Here is a 26,942-nt window from a genome sequence, read left to right as displayed (position 1 = left end):
TTATACATTTTGTTTGCAGAGACAGCCTCGGTTACTGCCAATCTCGGCACTGTGTCGTTTGGGTGCTTATTTTGGAAGAGACGCTGTTAATAGTTATTTCTTCCTTGATTATTCTCAGCAGGGCCCAATTTCATATAGCCTGTAAGCACAAAAACTTGCTAAGCACAGAAAAATATTGCTTAATAGAAACAGCTTTCGAGCCAAAATGACATTAAGTTTACATAATGGTGGTGTCCCACTCGTATTTTGCTTAGCAAAGAAATTTGTCAAGCAGTATTTTCTGCTTAACAGCTTTATGAAATTGGGCCCTGGATCAAACATAAAGAAATCAAAACAAATCATTGTTTGTCGAATCCAATACTACATTGAAAGTGGAAAAGGCACTGGGAACTAACTAAACAATCGTCATTACTCATAAATTACTCATGAAGCCACACATCAAACCCAATTCAGTTCTTCTAAATAACTTTTTCTGTCATATTTATTATTTAAGGCTACATTATTTTTATCTGTACATTACATGCAAATTATCCAATCAAAAAAATCTACAATATTATCATATCATACCCAGTGCTGATCAAACCAATGTCAAATCGGTCATGACACTATGGTCGTTTAGAACAGAAAACCCACAAATATGGACAAATATAAATTAACCCAACTCAACTTAACAGTGCCACGATAAGGATTATGATCCAACAGCTAATAGTTTCACCCCAAAAAATGATTTTTTTTTTAAAGCGCCAGTAATCAAGAAACACAAAGCTGACCTGTTTTGTTTTTGTTTTCTTTAAACACATACATTTCGCTTGTTAAGTGTTTTTTCTTGTAATTGTATATATATATGTGTATGTTTTTAATGTTCTGTTGGGGCTTTTGGTTTACCCTTTTTGGTATCTAATAAAGAGCAAATAAATTAAATTGAATTTACATTTTTTGGTGCTAGAGTTTTGATCACCTAAAATTGAAATGTTGATGTGGGAAAGTTTCATTTTGAGAAAACAGGAAGAAAAAGGACTTGAATTTATTAGGTATTTAACCCATTGAAACATTGATAAATTGAATCCAACATGATAGTTTGCTGTGGTTTAGGAAAGAAATCACCAGACTGCATATCTTTTAGTTGATAGCCATCTTGTCAGCTACACATGGTGCAACGACCAAAAAAAAACAACGGCTAATTACAAGAATATGTCATAATTTCCCAAAGAAAATCATCACTATGTTTGTGTTTTGGCGGACTGACATTGTGAAGTCACAGTACTATAAAATCAGAAACACATAGAAACAATACAATACAGAATTTTTTTTTCTATAAAATCTTTTTTGAGTACTAAACAGTCACTAAAATTTGACTGTTTTTCTTTTAAAAGTATGTCAAATACTTCACACTTACGGAAACAGTTTAAATAACATTTAATTATTTCTCATCATGATTTCTAAATTAAATAGTGACAACTCATCATTGAGTTTAGCCTCCAGAAATTACTGTGTGTATTTATAACATTATAATATCGAAAAGATACGGTACGACCCATGATTTTTAACATGAGGATCCGTATTGAGATAGCGTCAAAAGAACTGAACTACAGAAGTGCACACCTCATAACACACATAAGGCAGTAGAATTTTTACAAAAAAAAAAAAGATATAATCATTCATTTAGCAAGGTTGGCTGAAGAAATGTTCGTTTTTCCATAATCAAATGTATTTTTTAGGTCCCTATTAATTTCATGGTTGGCAGCATAGTGTGATCTGATACCAGACCAAATGCCTTCAAATTAATACCCAAACACGTGTTGAGATATAACAATACTATAACATCTGAAATATGAAGCCATTTGTAAGTTTCCATCACTGTTTGTCCTGAAAAAATACAACTTCCTACAAGTTCAAAACATCCTTTTTACATGTGTAACACGTACTCCATCGCTGTCTTAAAAGAGACTGACAAGTGATGCCCCCTCCCCTCCGTTCACTTTACACAGCTATGGACATATAAAAACCCTTCTACATAATAAAACACCTCGGATAAATGTGAAATCAAAGTCATAAAACCTGCGAACACAATGTTCTCTCTTCCCAGTAAATAGCAATGTTGGTTTACCAACATATTCACCTTAATGTAACTATCAACACATTATATACATAAATTATTTGGCAGTAGTAATCTGTCATGTGCTTTTTAGGCCAGGCAAGGGGTTAGTTCAAGGATGGGTTCAGACCTACACCTCTCTAGGAAATTTCTGACTGACCGGGAAGGGGGGGGGGGGGGGAGGGGGAGTGCACATTCTACTGACAAACTTTCCTCACAATACAGTATGTATCTGTGTAGATTGTATGGAGCAGTTTATGGGGGTAGATAACACCATTGACCAAAATATCTTAGTAAGTATGGGGTGGTAAATATGATGAGACTACATAATTGAATTTGCCGAGCATAAATCCACAGGTAGCAAGCAAAAAAGATAGACTTTAACTATTATCAGAGGCCTGGAGCAAATAAGTTTAGCCAGTAACTCTTGTCGCGCGCGTTTAACAGCAAGTCATGTTTTTATACAAAATTCAAATTTCTATAGTAATGATTGCAAATAGTGCATTAACTGGCCTTGAATTTAGAGTAAATCGCACACAAATGAATGCAAGCTTCTGGGCCCAACGAGTAGAAAGGTATTTTTGACTACAGGTACCAATTCTAGATCTTGAAAAACATCATTGAGGTCAGGACCTTGCTCAGCCAGGCAGTTAATGAAAACAATGTGGAAATAAATTGCCTAAAAAAAATAATTTAGAACAAGTCAACAGTACAGACAGCACCCTACAAGGAAGATAATTTTGTTTTAAACCTTGCAAGACATATTCAATGTTTCAGTGAGTAAGACATGTACATGTAGCATAATATTCTCTACTTAACATAATCAAATTGGAAACCCCATGATACAACCATTCAAAGTCCGCTAATTTACTCTATAAATGTGATCCTAGATGACTGTTGTACATGTAGAAAAACTGGGTATCATTTCTTTAGTTTCTTTCTTTTTCTAAGGTCACAAGAGTACAACTTTCTAATACTGAAAAGCAAATTGAAAACTTGTTTTTTCTTCTCAAAGATAAAGCCAACACGTAATTTTTTTGTACAAATCTAGTCATTCTCTTTTTAAAATTTTGAAGCAAAACTTAAGGGGAAAATTGTCATTCGCTGTGCAAACAGTGAAAATTATCTGTGAAGTAAATGTTGCAACCGTGATAATTGTAAACAACAACCTTTTGAACATGAGTTGCCACTGATTTGTTTTCACCCATAGAGGGCAGTAATTTAGAAGCTTAGACATACGCGTCTGTTTTACAAAGGATTTAAAGGCCATTCTGCTTGAGTTTGTATTCTTTAACAAACTATAAAAAGGAAGAAATTCCGACCATCCTCAATGTTGAACCATTTGTCACCTTTTGAACTGCTTAGTAGCAATGCCTCCTTCCAACTTAGGAATCGAGGGTCGGGTGGCGTGTGCATTCCTGCGTGAGCTGCTCTCCGATTGACCAGAGATGTTTGATCCAGCAGTCCGCTGAGCTCCCCGGTCTTCGTGCATCTGAATGGACGCAGGAGAGTGACTGTAATCACTGCGGCTCTCAAGTCTGCCATACAGGATCTCTGTACTCAGTTTCTTCAGCATTTTAGAATCAGTCGGCGGCTCAATCGGAGACGCCGAGTCGCACTCGCTCCGGCTTTCTTTCCTGAGGTAATCTGGAATGAGTTTAGAAGGTTGTGCATCTCCTTGATGAGGGTGTGGCTGGTGTGGTATTGGGAATGGGTAATGGTGGTGATGTGGTGAGTCAGACAACACTTGATGTGCTTGTACATTCTCTCCTCTCCATTCTACATTCCTAAAATGGCTTCCTTTGCCAGCATGTTTGTCTTTAGACCACACAGGAGATTCGCTACAGAGTTTCGCTGCAGGTTTTTTGTTGTCTGCATACCAGTTTGAGTACTGAGAATCTTCCTCAACTTTAGGCGGTTGTTGCAGAGGTTCCAGATCGGAATACATTGGGAGCATGCTCTTTCTCTTTTGGTGATGTGGAAGGGGGTTGGGTTGGGGCAAAGGTGCAGCTACGGGTACTGGCCCCTGGCCTGACCACACATTTCAGAAGTTAGAGATATTGGGTAAGTGGCGATAATCTGACTTGTCAGACTTGTGCTTGTCGGATTTGTGCTTGTCCAGCTTGTGCTTGTCCGCCTTGTCTTTGATTGTCACCTTGGTCTCTGCAGGAGATGCAGCCGCCGCTACGGCTGCATTCATAGTGCTGTTGCTATTGGTCAACTGAGGCAGATTGTAGAAGTGATTCTGTGGAGTCAAATCAAACAGACATTCCTTTAATCAAACATTTCTTCATAAAGACATCATTTCAAGACATCAAGGTCACTACCAGGGCAACAGATAGAATGCCCTTAATGGACTCTATGAACTTCCGGTAGATGTTATACCATAACTTAAAGTTAAACCTAATGGTGAAAAAAGTGTTCATAATCAGTGAGATGTCCTAATTTGTTCGTCAGAACATGGAAATATTGGCTTAGCAATTAAAACTGATACCTTTCTTAGGATCAATCTTTTCTCTTTACACCTGTTTAGTTAAATATTGTAATATTTAACAAATCTGAAATCATTTGTATTTAGAGCACCCTGTCATTGACTTGTCATTCATACAATGCATGTTTCTGGAAGCTACGAGTACATGTACATGTAATGTATGTACTCAAACAAATTAGAGTACCAACTCCTTTAACTCTTGAGGGAAATCATTGGAAATCAAACTTAAATTATGCATGTTAGGCTTGTTGGTGAAACATGCATTACACTAGAAGTAATTTACAATTTCCAAATTCACATGCATTAACCTACACTCATACAGTACTATGAACAATTAAATATACATGAGCATTACTGGCCTGCAAAATGAAATGTAAGTTTACTGTAATTATGCGTATGAACATGTACGTAGCGGAAGGAAAATGGTCAGTCATGCAAACAACATTAGCAACATCATTTCATACACTTACATTACTGTAAATACTGCATGTACATCAGTATTAACACAAACAGAGATACTACTTTTTCCATTTCATCATTTGAGCCAACACAATAATGAAAACCACTGAAAATTACATACAGAGAAATGCAGACAAGACAACGAGTTGGTTCAAAATATTTCCCACAAATCAGCAGGACTGAATAGGCAATGCAGAGGGCAAACAAAGCAAAACAATAACATTAAAAACATTTTAAAAATTCATTCAATTGAAAAATCTAGATCATACTTGAAATAAAACACAATGTAAGAAGGTACAGCAATGCTGCGACTGAGGGTCTTCACAAGGTTTTTGAATTCTCGTTTCCTTGTCTTATTACTAGCTGTTTTGAGTGCAAGGAATGACTGGACATTATTAAGGGAACATTAAAAGTTTTATGAAAAGTTCGCTTGAATTGTGTTCAGTTGAGGACAGTGACATGCATAAAGTTGGCTCAACTTAGGTCAATGTTGTGCCTTACATCAGACTCAATAGTTAACGATTATCAAGTTGAAATTTTCATCACTTTCCGAACTGTTTAAAACAATTCTGATCACAAGGTAATTCAAGCCGAAACCACAATGACATGATGACTGCAAAGCCCCTCCTGTGATTACATTCAGAGAAAATAACTTGAAAACTGTGAACTTTTCATACAGTCACCTACATACACAGGAAATAACTTGAAAACTGTGAACTTTTCATAAAGTCAACTACATGTACATGTACATACAGAGGAAATAACTTCCGAATCGTGAACCTTTATGCACTCACAATCCTATAGGATATGACAGACATTACAATTTCAAACATGTAAGCAGATTATAAACACTATACTTTAAAGTAAATTAGCAGTACACCGAGCAGGGAGATTCAGGCATAATGCGCATAGAGGTATGATTACGCTACTTTGATTAGTCCCATTACCTGTGGTGGCAGTGGTGGTGGTGGTGGTGGCGGTGGGTTAGGATTGTACCATCTATGATGCTGATGTATGGATTGAATATAGATGGTTTATGGTATATGAAACAATGGTGTTAATGTTAAATGGTACAGAAACAGACTTCTAACTACATGTAATCTTATGGAGGTAAAAAACGCAACTTAGTTTGAGTTTGAAATGAAATGCATGGACGTTAGGAAGAAGAAGAATAGAATGTGAAGTCGTTGATTTCACCAAACTCTTCCTAACTTAGGATTAATCTTAGGACTTAGGACGAGTTCAGTTCCGTAACCAAAGATTTTAGGACGCATTGAACCCATTCTAAGTTAGACAAGTACTATCCTAGTGTTTTGCAAAATTAGCCTTGATCAAGACACACCGTCCGAACATCCTAGTAATGAGTCACATTTTGCCTCGCTGAGCATGTACCTGCCCCATGTGTGTGTGTATCATCTAGATGGACTCTGTGCATTGACTTCATGCATGTCTACATGTGTATTGACCCAAAACTCAATGTGCATGTGTGTCTCATCCAGACTTAATGCGTGGACTTGGGTTTGTGCAACTTTGTAACAATAACCCTCTCCATGTGTGGATAAATACTGCCTAGCAAAGGGATAACGCAAAACAGCCTTGATCAAGACTAATCGGATATTGAGAAAACAGGTTGATGGAAGACTATTTTTGTCTTCATTAAAAAAAATCTATCAAATTAATGATATAAACCATTCATTGTATAGATATTTGAAATTATTTAATTTGTCTTACTGATTTGCAGAGGGTTGAAAAAAAATGTATTTAAAAAACAGATTAGTACTTGAAGAACATCATGCCTGAAACCAACAATAACATTCTTAATTCTCACCCTGGATCGACCCTGTGCCCTCTGGCCATAGCGCCCTCTAGCCACTCGTTCTGATTTATCTCGTTCCTCACCAGCCCCCTGCACAAAATCCAACTTCAGGAGCTGCTCACATGTAAGTCTTGCTTGGGGGTCCATTTTTAAACAGGACTAAAAGAAAAAACGCAAAAACAAAATTGACAGTGTATGTGAAGGGCTGGAAAATAATTTAAAAACAAGTGTGAATTAATTTGTACATGTTTGATTTTCAGTCTGTCTTGTATAGTGGGACACAAATAAGTTGGTGAACAAACACATAAGACACAAATTCCATCAAATATCTTGGAATAAACACTTTACACTATACAATTGTTGTAAAAGTACACTTTAAATTGATATAACGGGAAAACACTCAATGCTTAGACAAGACTTAAATAATTGGTTGGTGAACAGATTACAACAGCTAATACTATACTCTAAAAGAATTAAACGCTAACCATTAAACAAACAAAGAGTCAATGAAAATTGATGACATTTTAAAAACCATACAAAATGTAATAAGCATATCAGAATATCAAAATATCAAAAACAAAGACAAACACTAACATATGTATAAATACATGAATGCAACAAATACCGATAATAACACCATGGTAACCCATGAATGGAGCCACGCACAAAAGCACTACCTGGATTTGCATATTTTATGGTTGAGCAATACATTTTTCATGAGAACACACCCATAATCCATGCAAAAATATTTTTGAAACTCATGCCTGGAATTTCATTTTTTTAAGAGGGCAAGGTCGTTTTCATTTTGCAAAGGGCACTACCATTGAATACTTGAAAGTCTATGGGAAACTTTTGAAAGGGCACCAAGGCCAAGACCAGGGCAACAGAGGCCATGGCATCCAGCCGTCGATTTCACAAAACTCTTCCTTACTTAATACTAATCTTAGGACTTAGGACGAGTCCCAACCCTGCACTGTAGCATGCAGACCTTAAGATTAATCCTAAGTTAGAAAGAGTTACTCGTCCTAACTCTTTGTGAAATCGACGGCAGTAATTTTAGGCCTGGGCAGTTGGACAATTTGTGCGCCACCCCACACTTCCAGTTAGCTCATGCCTACGTCCTGTCTTATGGACCCTACTGAGTATCCAAGTAGAAGTAGAAGTAGAAGCTGGAACACAGAACCTCCAATGAGGGTCAACAATGACAAAGGGGGCAGGGGGATGGGGCCCATTGAGTTTCAGCTGGGTTTGCAGTATGCAAAGAATTCCTTGGAGAGAATGGAATCAAAAGCAGCCGCAAAAAATACATATACAAATGAATCTCACCTTCAGAAATTTCAAAGCATCCGGAGAATCATGAAACTTCAAATCCAACGGCTCCTAAAATGGAGACAAAAATATTGGCAAAAATAGATTAAAATCAATTGTTGTACATCCCTTTATATTTCAATGAAAGAACACTTACAAGTACTTTTTTTATAATTTGGTTTAACTCTTGATCACAACACTGAAAACCAAATTATATCCAGTTACCAACACAGATGAATGAGTACTTTTCTTGTTTCGAAAATGTCAACAAACGACTGCAATAACTTTGCCAAATAATCTTATGGATTCTATGTCTGGACAAATTTCAGCAGAAGGATCTCCTTAAAAGGGGATGTGAATTAATGTCAAATATTAAGTAATAAACCACAAGGGAAACCGACTGTGTAAATACTTACTAATACTTTAGGCTCTGGGAGTGGGAGACCTTGGAAAAAGGCGTTAGTGCTGAAGATATTCATATGCCTTTGAATTAAATCACCTGAAGAAAAGAAACAAGCAAACAAAAATTTAAATATTCATATGCCCTTGAATTAGATGACCTGAAGAAATGAAACGAGAAAAGAAAAGTTTAAAAAAGATGTTGATTCTCAGAACAAGATCTATATGAACATGTAAAAGTAAGAAATTCAACTAGAAACTTGGTATTTGTTCTTTGGTGACACAAACAATACCTGGGGCCGATAGCACAAAGAGCTAAAATTGATCGCAACTGCAAGTCAGTCGTAGTTGTGTGATGTCACAATGCAAATCACTATGGTGATACTGAAAATTTGTCTTACGATGGATTTTATTGCTTTGTGAAATCGAGCCCAGGTCTGACTGAAAGGTCTGAACAGCTAAGTATTGAACTCTGTTACATTTTAAAAAGAATTGTATCTGCCCTAGAATGGCAAAGGTTGTGGGTTTTATTTCCACTGAGTAATTGCCTGTGGATTTTCTTTTACAAGGGGAAAATACTGAAAATTAAAACCAAACAGCATCCAAGTTGTTACAGTAGTTGTTTTGGGAAGCCTTACCTAGTGTTTTCCGGATGAGATAGAGCTGGTCTACATCTGACCGTCCCGGCCAGAGTGGTTCAGTGGTCAACATTTCAGCCATGACGCACCCGATGGCCCATACATCCACTGGAGGACCATACTTGGTATCACCCACCAGGAGCTCTGGTGATCGGTACCACCGTGTAGCTACATAGTCAGTGTAGTCATCACCTGGACCCGCTGTTAGAAGAAGAAAAAAAACAAGGAAAGTACGTTAACATAAAAGCCAGAACAATTTGAATACCAAAAGCAATTCATTGAACGCTTTCCCTTGCATAAAGAGAAAAATGCTACACAAACAGATTCAATCGCTACTCATAATTTATGATTTGCTACTCAATATCAGCATTCTCAGTGTGCACAAAATAAGTTCAGTCTAAATTTCTTTCTATGCAAAGTTTAAATACGAAATCCTTCCCTCTTTTTGGAAAATTGTAAATGTTTTTTTGTCACATAATATAATCACAAGGTAAAATCTGGACTAATTAGTTGTAAGACGTGAAAACGAGTGAAATGTAATTGAGCCAGAATTCACCGAGTGATCATAATCTGCAACAATGCACGTAAGGAACTACATTAATTATTAGTTTTATTCAACTCACACATAGATCCTTGGAATTTAAAATTGTTTTACAATATATACAAAATAGACACAACAATTTGCTGCATCCTAATTATGTAAGGAATATAGGCCCCTACATAGAGAAAATCTTATTAAGTTGCTTGAGCAATATTAATTTTGGTTTTTACCCATACACCGATGTGTGTTAGCACTGTATACTCGGTACTTTCCCGAGTCTTGCGAAAAAATATCACAGGCATATTACCTGGGTGGGATTCGAACCCACGACCCTTGCAATTCTAGAGCAGTGTCTTACCAACTCGACTACCAAGATTGCCCGGTAGCTAGAGCAACATGCATGTAGTACAGTATGTCACGTCTAATTTATAAAATACTACCATGAAGCAATGCACATCATTCGTACGGATATTCACAGTACACATTACAGCTATAATGCATGGCGTGTCCTTAAATTTATACGCATTGACCACTGCACATTTCGCATGGCGCATGATGGACACATGGATTTCCGGCCTTCAAATTATCTATTTACTTTCCTGGTAATTAGGGATCAGACACTAAATCACTAAACATATTGTTTCAATATGAAATTCCTGTGTAAACACTGGTGTATAACGAAGATCACTGAATGTAAATTATTTTTAAATAATATTCTATTTTTAAATAATATTCTATTTTTAAAGGTATAATTTTTGTGGTTATTATTATTATTAATATATATTGGGGGGGGGGGGGCAGGAGGAGGGCCAGGGAGAGTGAGTGCCAACAAGCAGCTAGCAGCTACAGGTTTACTACTACTATACATACATCCTGTTGTTATGAATGGTCCAATATTGATTAAAAAACCCTGTGTTGTGAGCAGTGTTTGGTTGTTGCCATAGCAACCATGACTGATATGATATGATGCATTGTGTAATGCAAGCCCGTTAATATAGAAAGGATGAAGCCAAGGCCTACAGTGAGCCTACTGTGCACTTGTTGTTTACAGAAACCACATCTCATCTTACAAACCCCACTCATCTGTCCAAAAATAATTCTAGATAGTGAATATATTTGTAACATGATCTTGAGGGAATTTTGGGCTGAACACATTTTACGGAGCTTTAAGGCTGCTACAATTCTACACATGATGCAAAGGTGTAGTGAACTCTCATAAAGCATCTGTTCATCAAAATTAAAGGATTTGCAAAATATAAAAAAACTTACACTTTTTTAAAGCTCATTTCACTTTTAATATTTTGTTCAAAAGTGCACCAAATCAATTTGTGGGTTTTCGAAAACAATTCCAAGATTCTTATCATGTATTATTCAACAAATTGCACCCTTAAAAATGGTGCCCTCTGCAAACGAACAAATAACTTTAAAGGTATGCTACACAATAAACTATAACAAATTAGGCTTAATAACAACTGTTTTTTAGAAGAATACAGTGCACACTGGATTTTTGTAGGTGACCCGGTATGCTTTTATAACACATAAATGTTAATGTTATGCAAAAATAATTAGCCTTGCAGATACATTGCATACATCTTGGTATTGAAACGAACACAGCTGCGTGTACATGTAATTGCTATGAATGTTACATAAGGAACTATTTAATTGCCAATTTATTTCTAAAGCAATGTCATATGTTGACCATAACCCCTCGTGTAGCAGCAGCTCTTGCATCCCAATACCATAGGTAAGCAAACAGAAAAGTGCTGCCAATTATGGCATAAAAGCTTGCGCAAATGGCCCTATTTCATAAAGCTGCAGTTTGCTAAGCTGATACCGGTCATAATGAGTTACCGGTCACCGGTCATAATGCCATGTCATTCACATTGTTGTTACTGGTGCCCTCTGTAAATGATGCATTGCTTTATAAAAGTTGGGCCCTGGGGTCGATTTCACAAAGAGTTAGGACTAGTCCTAACTTAGGAATGGATAGTCCTAAGTTAGGACGAGTAACTGGTCCTAACTCGAGATAAAACTATTCCTAACTCTTTGTGAAATCCACCCCAGGTTACTGAAAATGTCTGGTTTCCCACTCGGTTCAATGCTCTAACTTAAAGGGACACATTGACTTGGATTATAACGTGATTTGACGTTTGTTATAAAATGGATATTGCTGGGCCTTGTCACTGTGTGGACAAAAACAGTCTGCCATTTTGTAGAACAAACTTTTTGGCTACACCAAAGCGCCCAATTAAAGGCAATGTGTGTCCCTTTCTAAGTTACCAAAGTTCAGTTTAAATTGATGTGATGATCGATTGGGCATTTTGTATCAAGAACATTACTTTTGGTTTTACCCTTACATTGCTAATATTAATAACGTGAGTTCACATTGGCCTCTTTGTTTCATTAGCCCTTTCTCGTATCTCAGTGGTTCAAAAGTTAGGGCGTCTGCTGCAGAATACAGTGGTCTTGGGTTCAAACACAGTGGTGTTGGGTTTGAATACAATGGGAGTGATCATCTTCATGTCAGTGAGTGTACATGGTGTACGGTGTAAGGGTGAAGCCACAAATTGTCAGAGCTCTCCTCAAGTAACAAGTATGTAAATGTCCATCCTAAAATAGCATAATAAGACCTTGTGTAAGTCCATTAAGTCCCCATTAGCACCAGGCTTTGGACAGGCTACATGTACCTGTCAGCCTGGCATGTCATGCCTGTATACTAGTGACCTGCATTAGCAGAGAGGCATTGTGTCAACATACAAAACACTTAAGTAAGTCTTAAGAGTGGCAATTTAATTTGCTCACAAGTTCCATTCAATAAAGATGTGTTCATGGGTATTGTATCAAGGTTTACTGTTGTGTACATGTTCCTGTACCTAATGCATTCAAAACATTTAAATAAAACTTTAAATATTTCAACTAAGCTCATTTTTATTAATCTCACAAAACGACCCCTATTTGAAAATCAAAAGGATAATTTGTAAGGATTATTTGATTCAACAGTTTCAAGAATGGATTTTTTCTCTGTGAGAGAAAAAAAGCAGATCTTACCAACAAAAATTTATCTGATTGAAATAAAACACATATTGTAACATATTTGTGTTTCAACCTCATAAATAACTGAATAATTGAATATTATGAATATAGCCAGGCATGTACAATATGGGTCCATAACCGAACAACAATGTCAAGGCCACGCATCCCACTGTAAAATTGAAGTTCATTCACTTATGTATTGATTAATTACCATGGTGACCAAACAAAATATTGACTGTTATTGCACATCGTGGGGAATACACTGGTGATTAACCAAAAGATGAAAATTTTCAAGTCAGAGATCGGTAGTGGAAAACTTGAACTATAGTATTAGTAAAAGCAAGGGGGATCACACACAAATCTAACTTAAAATAGCAACGTGTTAAATCATTGAAAACACAATTAAACATTCGTTCACTCCTCGACTATGTTGACTGCGGCACAGGACTTCACAAGGATTTGTGCAGTACCTAGAAATCCTTAAATCATTTTTGTTGTGATTATTTTCTTGTCTTACAAGTGTAGTTTAATTTTGAGGAGATGGAGATTTGAATAGTTTTGCACAGTTGTTATGTTTGCTTTCCCAATTTTGTTAAAACGTAAAACTTAACTGACCTTTGAACGTCTAGGTGTGGACAATGCCTTTTTTTCATATAGGGACCTATGTGCTATTTTTAGACAATCATCATATTGACATCACTTTTAATTAATTAACTAATTATTAATTGTTTCTTGATAAGGTTTATATGATTTGTCCTCTAATTTTGTTTTGTTCGTTCATGGTTTGTTGTGAGTGCATATGTATGAAATAAATAAAAAGTGCTTGCACTGAAACAGGGATTGCAGGAGGGTCAACACAGTGATATAAAAAATCACAGGAGAGGACCATGTCTGAGGTTGTGTTTGTTGGGTTGTTGAAATTAAAAATGCTGTCTGGTTTCTAAACACGGTCTTTGCTCTATGGTATGTCAAATACTTCAGTGTCCAGCTTTTATAGAGCAAAGCCGTGTACATCAAAAGTATCATGTACACATTCAATGAAAGCTGTGCAAATGTGCCCCCAATCTATGTAACATGGCAACACCCGCTTCCGGCTGTGGAATTTGAAACTGTGCATCCACTCAAAACCAGCAAGTCATTGTATTGGGCATGATATTTGCTCATTGGAGAAAAAGTAGAACAAGGGCTGACCTACATGTACATACACGCGGTATAGGCTTTATTTAAAAAAGGGATACAAAATCAGAAAACAGACTGAAGTAGGAAGAATATCATCCCTGTTGTATACTACCAAATATTAGGAAGATTTAAGCCGCAATTGTTTTATGTATTTCAGCTGAATCTACATGCGCTTTAAATAAAGGAAGGGCTTTTCAAACTGGTAATAAAAGTCACTCAATTTAATTTGTATGAAAAAATACTGACAAGAGCCATGTACAGAGGCTACAGGGAGCTGCAGTGAAACAACCGAGCACTGCTAAAAATGTGCAAAATGGTATTTTAAGACTTGTGTATAATGGCACTGGTGCGTGAGTCTAATAGTGTGGTTCCTGCTATGTCATAATTCACTCTCATACAAAGGTCTGACAACTTTAATCCGGCAGAGGGGAGAGTTATGACAACCAACGCCAGGATATATACAAACACGTCATCTGCTAATGGCATGAATGGAGAATTGTACATTTAACTGTTTGTGTTCCCATGAAGCATGACCAGTCAAATTTCAAATAACATGCTATTTCACATCTATTTATATCAAATGACATGCTATTCATGTCATACACGTAGCTTACTGAGAATGTTGACCAATTTGACTTTTGACAAAGTAATTTGAACTTCCTTGACGCTATTGTGTGTGTATTACAGAATTCTTATTAGCACTTTTTAAGTGCTCAAAGTGATATTTTCTTTTCTTCTACAAGGTGTGCAGAGCTATGTTCGGATCACAAGAACCATTTATTTACATACTGTAGCACCATTTAACGGTTTACAAAGTGATGTGCCACAACCTGCAGGCAATCATATTGGAAAAACTGTGCTCGTTTACACATTAAAGAGCAAGTAAAAACTAAAAGCGATAAGTAAATGTGTCTTGCTATAACCCACACTCTGCTGATCAGGTATAATGCAGGTTCCAAACCATAAAGGTCAGTATTAATTATGCATAACCCTTGGTTAGCGTTACCAAACACACAGTGTCTTATTTGTAATCTACATAGATACTTACTTAATATTCTTGCGAACCCGAAGTCACACAGCTTCAGCATATCATCTTTTGTGATAAGAATATTTTCTGGTTTGACATCTCTGTGAATACACTGTTGGGGGGGAAAAAAATGACAAGAATGAAAAGCATTGTAATTTAAAAATTGAATTTTTTATTCATCAGTTTAATTACTACAAGTTTGTCATATGCACGCAGATTGTAATGGACCAAACAAAGTTATAAGAATGGCCCTTTATTTATAAAAGTAATTTTGTTTGACATGGGTCAGAGTTAATCAAAGTGTCAAAGTGAAATTAAAACAAGTCAAGCATAAAATCTGATTAGTGAATCAGAACACACAATAGTACACTATACCCCACCTCTAGTGACGATAATTAACCCTGAACCTTAATTTTCTACCTGGACGAGGTTACTTCCTATAAGCAACAGGCTCTGTTGTTACTAGTATGGCAATGATAGGAACGTAGGTAACGTAGGTAATAATAAAAATAACCCTCATCAGTGTTGTAGACACGGTGGGTGGTGCTGGGCGATGCTGGGCGGGCCTTCCTACACGTAGAACTAACAAACTTTCACCCACCACTCTTGAGAAAAACACACAGTGCTGCCCAGCAAAGATTTCTCCTAGTTTGCACTTCAGCAATGATGTCCCCCAAATCTAAACATAATTCACTTTGTGAACAGAGTGCCCTTGGTGGTGGTCTAAATTGGATTTAGAGCCCACCACTAATAATTGGTCTAGCTACAACAAACTGTTCAAAAATTAATAACAGAAATATTGATAAGGCGCGCGGTATCTGGAGGACCATTCAATATTCAAAGGTGCCGGTCGCTAGCAAAGGAAAGACTTAAATTTTAAAAAGAAACTTGTAGGTCTTAAGATGCGTTTAAAAAGATGATAGAGCAGATGTGACCCTTAACTCGTCCGGCAAAAAATTCCAGAGATGAGATGCATAGCTGGAAAAAGCCCGGTCCATTTAGCTGCAAAGCAAGTTTTTGGAACAGATAATACAGACATGCAACTTTCTACTTGAAAAGAGAAAGAGGGAAATCAGCGGATCAGCTGAAATGTTGCATGCCTGATCATATCCCATATGAGCAAGAAAGAGAAAATGAGCAACAGAATTAACCGCTATACTCGAACCCAACACCTGGATTTTATTTATACGTGAGTGTAGTTGAAAATATTATGGTCAACAAGTTTATTTGTGTCATCTTACATTGTGATCGTGGCAGAATTTGACAGCTTCTAGAAGTTGATTGATCCATTTCTTGACTCTTTCCTCTGGCATTCTGTACAGAAACAAAACAAACTATTACTAATATCAATATCATTTTATTTCTAAAAAGAATTCATTCAATTGAACACAAAAGAGAAATATTAAACATAAAATAGATCCGGAGAAGGCTAGACTGAGGTGCAAAAGCAACGTAACATTTTTCCGATATAAGTTATTCCAAAAAGTTCAGACACAAGAAAATATAAAAACACAAACTATTAAAACTGTTGAATGAAGCTTTAAATAAAGTAAATACATGTAAATGTGAAGAACTGGCTATCAATGGGAAATGAGTTTTGGCTCACCAAAAGCAAAATAAGCAAACAATACTTTCAGGTAGATTTAAGGCAACTGTCACAGTATTTTCAATTTATGTGACCTACAATATGAGTTTTAATAAACCTGTATAATTTTCAAATCAATCTGTCATCAAAGTCACAAGAAACAAGTGAAAAGCCTCCAACTCATTACTCAGTTTTGTTTAAACATTTTGAGGCCAAACTAATAAGATTTTTTTATTTCCACTGTAACTATTTAATACCGTATTTATTTTAAATGTTTTATTTTATTTTAATATCGCCAATGTCGCGATACCCTTTAAAGAAATATAATGGAATAAAACACTTACCCTCCCAGCGTTCCCTGGTGCTCAATTAACTTCCTAGAGAGATAAGGAAAAATCACAAAAACAACAATTGTTATCTTTAGTTATACCATTAGCATGTATTTGTATTCAATTTCAGCTCAATCCATCTCGAGTTTACGGGCTCCAAACCAATTATCTAAATGCACTGGAATGCAAAGTCAATGTTTGCTTTCTGAATTGGCTAGGAACAAATGGAAGTGTCAAATGTGATGGTTCTGAAGTGCATTACTTAACTGATCAAATATTAGGGGAACTATTGTAAAGATGATTTTCCAAGCTCTTTGCCAGCTATGGTAACAGGGATTGAATTTTTATTATTTTTTTTTTTTTGGGGGGGGGGGGGGGTTGGAATCCACCAGACTGCAGGGCTTGTAGCTCAGAATCTTTAAAGTAAAGGGAAGGTACACGTTTGGTAATTACTCAAAACAAAATTAGCTTAAAAACTGACTTGGTAACAGGCATTGGAGAGCTGTTGATAGTATAAAACATTGTGGGAAACGACTCCTTCTGAAGTGACATAGTTTTTGAGAAAGAGGTAATTTCTCACTAAAATAATGAAATACTTCTAGCTAGAAGTCTTTTATTCCTATCTAAAAGCACACAAATTCGTCCAACAAGGGTGTTTTTTCTTTCATAATTTTCTCGCAACTTCGATGACCAATTGAACCAAAATTTTCACAGGCTTGTTATTTTATGGTTATGATGGGATACACCAAGTGAGAAGACTGGTCTTTGACAATTACCAAACGTGTACAGTGCCTTTAACTGGACCGGGATTTTCATTTACAAGACCTGAGCCAAATTGGAAAGAGACTCGAATCAAAATTTGAGTTTATCAAATGGTTTTATCATCATAACTTTTTAAACAAAACACTAAGCAGGATTGAAGTTTTTTTGTGAGACTCAAACTCAACATTTGAACATGTTTCTTTGAAACAAAGATGTTGAATCGAAAAAGAACAAGTCCGCCAGACTTCACTTGTCCTGTCTTGAGCTTACTGGCCCAACACTGAAATCAGTGGCCTATTGTCTATTGATGTCTAATGTCATCACTTCTCAACTCTGACAACTATAGACACTGCCCCCCCCCCCCCTTGAAATAACAACTTGAGAAACTTCAATAAATTCAGGCTAATCTCTTCGGAAGCAGCTACATTCCCTCCCTAGTTAATTTGCTCAATCATTGAACTTTCTATTTGGTTCTATTTTTGGCTTCTATTTTTAATGATTTTATCTTGCTATTATCATTTGTGTATTTAAGATAAACTATATTTTCACAATCCCATATGTAAACTTTTATTCTTTTAAAAGCTAAATTTTGCTTGCAGTTTTTAATCTGTGATGTATTTTCTTGGGCTGCAATATTTTTAATAAACCAACTAACATCAATAATAGAGCTTTGACCCTTATGCAAGCTTGGGCTCTTAAGAAAACTCCTTTTTTCCCAACAAAATATGGACTTACCCTTTGGCATATTCATCCAGAGAATTCAAGAGAGTCTTTTCACAGTACTCAAAAACCAAATGAAGTTTTCTCTTCCGCCTAAATACCTCCAGTAAATTGACTAAATTCCTGTGTTTCAGTTGCTGCAAAGAAATGAAAAGAAACAAAATATAATGAAGTTGTGTTATATCCATGATGTATATAGGAAGTAGGAACATTTAATAAATTCGGAAGTTGCTTTAGAACTACTATCTGTAGATGATTTTGTGATCATTTTGTATTTTCCCCTGCAATATTCTGAAATGCTAATAAATATGTTTAAGTCGGAGTTCCTTTGCAGTTTACATTGTTTTTTAAAACATTGCCAGAGCATTTGGTCAGTGCACCACTGATACGAGGAACACTGTTATAATGCTTTGGGATACAATCAACTTATTTTAAAACGCCGTTTCCCTAAATTGGGTTGGTACTGCAGTAGCACTGATTTGTTGAATTTAGCCTCTTTAGTTTCCCATAGACTTTTTGATGGAGTCTCATGGAGGCTTTTGACATTTGAAAGCCTTTCCCATGGAAAGTGGCCCTGAACACTGATATTATACAATCTATAACAAAACCAAAAAGTCTGATGATGTACCAATCTGCAAGTTCAGATTTTGCACCCCATTGACTAGTAGTTTCATGTTTGGCAAGATTATAACATTTCTTCTTGTTTCCTATTCATCCTCTATTAGTGCTAACAAAGTTTGTTCTTAAAACGTTTGTACTGACTTGTAAGACCAATTAGTTTGTCATTTTTCAACACTGAACTGCCGCCCAGACCACTTGGGGGGGGGGGGGACACCTACTGGTCACTGGGTATTTTTAATACAATTTGACAAGTGGACCACTATTAATTGTGCTGTTGGATGTGTAATCAAATAAATAAATAGTACCGCAATTAACAAAATTACCAAAATTAACAAAAATACCTTTAATGTATTTAAATCAAAAGCTGTTTCATTAAATATTAAATGAACTGATTAGGCTACACAATGTATGTAAAATGTCCATATGCAATAATGTATAATTTGTACTTAAATTTTTTTTACCCAAACTTCTAACCATAGATAGAGGGAAATAAGTTCCTACATAACATGTACATGCTCCTACAGTACTGTAGCGTATACATATGCATGCAGATCATTGTGCATGCATACTATGTACAATACTGGGAATCACAAAGTCAACATTGCCCATTGGGAATATGTCCAGGTGTGACAAGCTTTGTTATGGTTACACGGAGTAAACAACTATCTTCTGTTGTGTATTAACAAGGAATACTTTCCATAGCAAACAACATTTACCTAAATCCTGATGACGAAGTTACCCTAAACTAAGTATCTTAACTGTTGAAAGCCAAATTTGTATGGAGTTTTAAGCGCTTCTCATATATAGCTTCAAGCAGTTAGTTACATAGTACTGTGTGCAAGTAACACAAAACAATACAATACAAAGTGCTTTGTTGAACACGTAGTACCGTATGGTGCAAAAGGAACAAGTGATGTACAGTACAAACCAAGCTACTGAAGAGTTTTCTTGGTTTCCATCAAGCCCATTTCTGTTACTGTGAATCCCTATGGATAATTTATAACACTATCACTGCAGAATTGTTGTTTTAGTTTTGTGACTTGCTGAAAAATGTTGAAAGAATGCTTTTTTTTCGCAAACACTCAGGTAACCATTGCCTTAAAATCTATCCAATATTTGTATTCCTAAAATGTGATTGCTTCTTGCTAAAAATACACAGGTAGACATCATACAGGTTGGGTTGATATCTTTGAAAGTCGAGTCTCGAAATTTACAAATTACAAGCCAAGGCAAGTGCAATCTTGAATATTTAACCCCATTGCACAGTCTCTCATTTAAAACAAACATTTATAGCTTTCTGTGAATATCCTGTGGGAAAATTGCAGATTTACCTTTCAATCGAGAGTTTATTATAATTTACAATGTTCAATAGAAAATTTTAGGAACATGATTTCATCCTCGTTTTTCATTATTAATTAGGCAAGATAAACAAATATCTACTACACATGTACGTCAAATTTGTTTTGTGTTTGTCTGATACATTGTAGTATGAATTGCGCAGAACCACTGCAGAAGTGATAACCCCTGTTCATTCTTAATTCTTCCATTAAATGCAGTAAACACTGCATTTATTTTACATCATTTCGTTCCATTTTTTCATGGAATCATACAGACAACACAAGGCCAGTGACACCTACTCAATGTTGATATCTTCTGAAACCGTGGCCATGGCAACATCCAAACATCTCAAGGATGAGGTGACATGCTGACCAAAGATCCTTGGGAAGATGCTGTCTAAGCATACAATGTATACATGTACAGTGTAATAATCATAGCCAAGTGGATCTCATAGAAAGTGAAGTGCACTGCAAACTACGGTCAGTCTATCATAGCTAGCAACAAAATATCAAATATAACATTTGTGACCTTTGAGTTAGATCGGATAGATTACAGTGTTTATCCGGTGAAGCGTGTACTACACTGCCTTGTAGTCTTTCTACATTCTTACTATTAGACACGCCGCTACAGCCAGTCTTATGCAGGCTTGGAATATCACAGGAGAAGAGGACGTGGCCTCTTGTTGGCCCTGGTCTTGGCCATGGCGCCCCTTCAAAATGTTCTCACGCACTTGAAGCAATGATTAAATTCCGGACACTTTATTGATCCAACAATAAACACTACAGCCAGATGTGTTGGTCTCATACATTGTACATACATAGTCTAGTCCTCACCAGTCTATAAGAAAAGACTCTATTTGCATCCTTATTGGTAAACCAAGTAGCTCTACAGCCAGCTCAACTGGTTCATACTTCTTTCTTAAAAACTGTCAGCCGCCCATTAGTTAAATAAGAGAATGAATGCATTTTCCTTTCCAAGTAAACATGTGTGTACAGTACAAACTACATTTAACCAACTATCATGGTTAAGTGATGGGGAGTTAGACCACTGGGGCACTGCGAAAATGTATTTTCTGTTGAGCAGAAATTAACAGCGAACCAATCACAACAATACACATTACAATTACAAGGTATTTTGCATGGTAACCTGAGTCTGCTTAGCAATAATTTTCATTGCGAAGCAATTTTTTTGTAATATACAGCTTTATGAAACTTGGCCCTAGCTTCATCATGAACTGTCAACTTGTCAAGTGAAACTCTTTAGGGATCTTCTAAAAGGCAAAAACAAAACAAAACAACAGTTGATCGTTCCCCCAGCATCCTTTTTTGGGGCCGCATCCTTTTTTTTAAAACTATTTATTATTTTTCGATTTTTGTAAAAAAGTATTTTTTTTTAATAGTTTTTGCTTTAATCCATCTTTTCAAAAGGACTGGCCTAGGAGCTTTTCCCGAATCTAACGTGATGCTCTCGAACACATGTGACCATCTGTTTCATAAAACAATATTAGTGAATGCCTACCAGCAAATAGTGTTAACACAGGTCCTCATGCAACAAATAGGTATAAAATAAGTTTGTGATGGGTTCAAACTGAAGAATTGGTGGCCTGTTTGATTTGAAACACTAAGCGGCCATCTTGAAACAAAATAATAAATAATACATAAAAAGGCCCTCAGCCTCCTATTTTTTTTGAAAAATCCAGACGATCAACTGGTATTTTATTTATTTGGCCTTACATAGCAGCTGCAAACGGCTGTACAAAAATGTGCATGACTTACAATAGACCGATCCATTAGGCTCCGCCCAGACGGAGCCGTTTTTCGAATGTTTATGTTTTCAAAAACGGGCCGTAAAATTTAGCGTCAAGGTCATCAAATTCTACATTATATCGCCCAGAAAGGTCGTATGATCATATTTCTAATTTTTTTTTTCAATTGTTGAGATTTGAGATTTGCTTGCTGGGCTTAGGCCAATATGAATTTACTCAAAAATGAAATTCTCAACACATGAAATTCCTCAATACAATAAATATTCAACAGTTACAAATGTGTGCATATTGCAAGCTGCAATGCACAAAGGAAAGTACGTCAAGTGTTTCCACTGCAACATCTCTTCAAAACTGCTCAGTAAAAAAAAAAATCAATATTCCTGAGCGGCATTCCAACAAACATGTACAGTATTGATTATCAATTAATGATGGCTACATATACATTCTAGACCCTCAACTTACCTTTAACATTCTTATTTCTCTCAGGGCAATCTTCTTTATCGATGGGTCGTCCTCGGACTCCACAAACCGCTTGATGGCAACAATCTCCTCCGTGTCTCTATTCCGACATTTGAAAACCACCCCATATGAACCCTCGCCAATCTTGTTCAATTTTTCATACTTGTCCATGATGGTCAGTTCTGTTACCCGTCACTCAGAAGCTTTCAAGAAGTCAGCTTAATACCCGTAGAGCAGTGGGCTCAGTACAAAAGCACTCTGATGATGTATAGTCTTTTTGATATTTTCTCAAGTATAATTACATGGCTCCATGGCTTGAGTAACATAAAACATAATGTGAGGATGCCTGGTTCTGTTGTTTGCCGTGGGTTAAGTCAGGTCATCATGTGTACCGTTTGTACCACTTGAGAAGGAGTGCTCTGTTGTTGTTGAAGTACTTCATAGGTGTTCAATGTTGCTCACATCATCTACACTTCTATAGTATCCAATCCAATTGGCTGACTCACCACATATCTGAATGGGATAAAAAAAAAAACACTGATGCATATTAAAAAATAATTGGGTCTGGGAAGGGGGAAATTGTACAAATGTAACATGTTCAAGTAAGGAAATGTTCAAGGGCAAAGCAAAGGAAAAACAAGTCGCAGACCAGAGAGAGGATGGAGGGTTATGATTATCCCAACTAGTTGCTGATCCTAATTTATCTGACACAGAGAATGCAATGTTATGGCTCTTACCACCGAATTCCACGCTTATGATCACAAATCTCCACAGTTTGCAGAGCAAGCACCGAATTCCTGTGCTAGCTGTGTAAGCGAGGAATGCTTAGCAATGTGGAGTATGCATGCGCACAAGACAAAATACATGTAACCTGCTTAACCATAAAATACGCTTGACAAGAGTGCAGAGCAGAATTCCCTGCTTCCGCAAGCGCCAATTCTTTGCTTATGGTAAGCAGTGAAATTGGGCCAGGTATGAAGTGTCCTGGTAGAGGACCTGGGAAAGATGCAAAATTCAACAGCTGCTTTTTCATTCATTATGAGCGAAAAACATCACGGGTAAAATAAGCATCTATGGTAATTCTGAACTTTAAAATTTGTGGTAGTCGGATAAGGAATTTCCTTACTATTTGGCCTAAGGCCAAGTAAAATAAATAACATGTTGCTCATCCCCGCTCGCCTCAATTTTGGTGGCCCACAGATTTTTTTGTTATTTGTTTCAAATGTACCCTTCAATTTTATTGAGCAATTTCATCATCTTTCTTATTTGTAGGCCTACAAAAAAATGCTATCACAACGCATAATGAGAAACTTGTTACTTTGAAACGTTTTGCCCTTCACGTTTGCATGCCACAGTTCTTTGCACCATGGACGTGATGCCACACACACACAAAATAACTTTGGTGCAAAAGCAAGAATAACTCTTTGGAAAGAATAACAATGTATCAAAATGGACACAGAAACACACACAAAATTTGAGGACATAAAATACAGAACATAGCCTACTCATAAAACCATAACACCATCTTCAAATACAATATGGCGGCCATCTTAGACATGGTTGCCATCTTGAAAAAAAAAGGACCTCCCTAACTAGTCCTATCCCTCACCAACTTTTTCAAAAAGTCCGGACGAGCAACATGTTATATATTTTACTTTGCCTAAAATATAACTTGAATATACAGCTTAACGAGAAAAAAAAGTTCTTTCATGATTAGCATTTTTGTTGTTGCACACTGTCAAGGCAGTGCAGTAGTGTGTGCACGCTTAGTGCCGCGTGAAAGGCGGACATTGTAAACGGACAGCACACGCACTGCCTTGCAACACCCCTTTTACAGAATGGTTTAGTCAGACTTGGCCACAGCTCGGAAGGTCGACGATCTAGTAGGCTGGTGCCCGCGGGTACAGCACTTGGTGACCAAAACATAAAGCTTTGCACATATTGGGTGCGCGTTCGATTAGCTTCCCTGGGTCGACCCCGGTCTGCCCTGGTACGTTCGAATAGCTTTGACCGGGCTCACCCGGGTCAGCCCCTAGTGCCCTGCTTATGGAGTGGGTCACTTGGGGGTGACCTGAGGTGCATGCCGTCACCACGAGAGGGTGAGTGTGATCGTTCCATTAGCTCTTGTCAGGGGCTCACCTGTGTGAGCACTTCGGGGTCGACCCAGGGAAGCTTATTGAACGCACCGAAAAAAAGTGCGATGCGACAGAAAAACAACATTAAGTAACGAGTAGAAAATTGACTTTTTTGACGATGTTTTTTAATTTTTAATTTCACTCAACTTGAAGGAAATGCAAGCACTATGAATATATATTGAGTCAGAGTGTGTGGGGAAAGTTTTGGTCATGTAATACCAAGAAAACTTCAGTATTGATGGGTAACGGTCGTAACACTTTCACCTATAAACACAGATTTTAAAAACGTATAGCGTTTAGGGGGCCCAAAATAATATGAGACCCCTTTCAATCATATGGCTCACGTTTTTTCTAGAAGTAGGGAAGGACTCAGTCATGCCCATATGCCAGATTGCTCATCCATATAATAATAATAATAATAAGACTTGTAATGCGCACGTATCCACCCTGCTGGGTGTTCAAGGCGCAGTGTTCATATGCAAAGGAAAGTGTAACTTTGTGAAAACGAAAAACGTCAGTTAACTTTCAATTCCGAGGAAGGACTTTTCAGCAATTTTCTTATAAGGAGTTGTTTACCCGAGGGCCTTACCATTTCATAGCTGGAGGGGTGTTGTATTTAAAGAAACCATTAAACAATTACAATGTTTGCATTTTACTTTTTGACCAAAAAGTGTTGACGTTTTTGACCGAAAAGGTAGGCTATTAAGTGTTATTTATGAATGGGAATCATAATTTACCTCGACTTCGTCTCGGTAAAATCAAGAACCAGGCCTCGTTGGGATTAAACCACTAGTTGAAAACCTCTTCATCACATATTGATTCCCTTATTAAATTATCTATTTATAAATATTAAACAACATTAAACACGACCAACGTTTCTGGTCCAGTACAAATGTTAAGCTACACAAACAAGCCCGGCAGTTTTGTGGATTTCCAAGTTCGAGCACATCAATAGTTGCGATAACGTAACCCTTCTCCCGACAAGGAGGGTTACGTTATCGCAACTCTAGCACATCAACTGCCTTCTACCTTCCATGGTCTGCTGACCGACTTTGCTGCCACGGCGGATAGGTTAAAATAGTAAAAATATTCTACCTCCATGGTCGTACATCGTACTCGACTCTCGTGTCGTAGTGAGTAAACGTTACGCTGGTGACTTCTAAACTAACTACACTAACACTAGTAACACTGTACAAATACAATAATACAAGATTTTAATAACGCTCCCACATCGTTCACATTGTAAACACGCACACTTGATCTCGGTATATTTCAAGCTTACCAGACGAACCCCATTTTCAGCACTCAATTGATGAAATATTCGTAGAATAAAGCTTTATGTTAACACTTAAGACAACATTCGTGATCGTCGTTGTTCTTACTCTATATGGTTCTACCGTCTAGTCCGATATCAGTGTGATGGCAGCCATGACACCTGAAATTTACATAATTAATCTGAGATTAATCCGCCATAGGTCCCCCTTTTCGTGTTATTGTTTTGTTCAGAAACTGCACGATTCAATAAAGACCCATATTAAGACTCATTTATGAAGGATTTTAATACCACTTTTAATTCTGTTATCTGTGCAAGTTCCCGCATTCCTAAGAGTAAAATATCTTCAAATAAACAGGGTTGTTGGAATTTGTTTACATGGGACTACTTTTCCTTGTGAGTGATATTCACACTGCTGATGTGCGCTATACATACCACGCATGGGGCGACCGTACCGCGGCATGATGAAAGCTGATGGGTTTTCCGGGTCAAGTATATGCAAATCACCATATCCTTGGAAACCAGTCAACCTTTGTATGTTTACAAATAATAACAATGTGTAATGAAACTTCTTTAATGTATTTAATTATGATTAAGACACAATTAATTAAGGGCATGACAAAGGCAATAAGACAGACAATACGGATGAAACTACATCATTATGATTGGGGCTAAAACTGCGGAGTTTGCTTTGCTAGAGAGAACACGCGCGCTAAATTCTATTCAAAGGCCTCGTGGTTGACCAAAAGGGGGCGCCATATGATTTTGGACTTACTTTTGTCATAAACAATCATTAATTTTCATTGGTTCAACCATGGAGGAAGAATTTTGGGCGTATAAAAGTGTTTATCACCATTGTTCTTATGTTGTTACTTATCTACCAAAAAGCCCCTCCCCCCTCTCTAAACACAATGTAAGTTTATTTACTTCTTATGAATTGAACTTTTAAGGAATCTACACACTTTTTTG

General features: G+C 36.9%; 1 protein-coding gene across 2 annotated transcripts; it reads right to left on the bottom strand.

Moving 5' to 3' along the window:
- Positions 1–448: 448 nt before the first annotated feature.
- LOC117290343 (cyclin-dependent kinase-like 1) lies at positions 449–26,123 on the bottom strand. Of its 2 annotated transcripts, XM_033771687.1 has the most exons (12): positions 25,983–26,123; positions 22,569–23,078; positions 18,398–18,519; positions 16,916–16,948; positions 16,228–16,300; positions 15,008–15,098; positions 9,207–9,407; positions 8,586–8,668; positions 8,188–8,241; positions 6,874–7,020; positions 5,993–6,052; positions 449–4,340 (listed from the first exon to the last, which is right to left on the bottom strand). In XM_033771687.1, the coding sequence occupies exons 2-12, from the start codon at positions 22,734–22,736 to the stop codon at positions 4,140–4,142; spliced, it is 1,233 nt and encodes a 410-aa protein (XP_033627578.1). In that variant the 5' UTR covers positions 22,737–23,078; positions 25,983–26,123; the 3' UTR covers positions 449–4,139. The 2 variants fall into 2 exon arrangements, with proteins under 2 accessions (XP_033627578.1, XP_033627587.1); XM_033771696.1 differs by lacking the exon at positions 5,993–6,052.
- Positions 26,124–26,942: the final 819 nt, after the last annotated feature.

The sequence above is a fragment of the Asterias rubens genome, chromosome 1, assembly GCF_902459465.1.
Source record: "Asterias rubens chromosome 1, eAstRub1.3, whole genome shotgun sequence".
NCBI lineage: Eukaryota > Metazoa > Echinodermata > Asteroidea > Forcipulatida > Asteriidae > Asterias > Asterias rubens.
The sequence above is the reverse complement of the archived record's forward strand: the minus strand, read 5'-3'. Positions and strand labels throughout refer to the sequence as shown.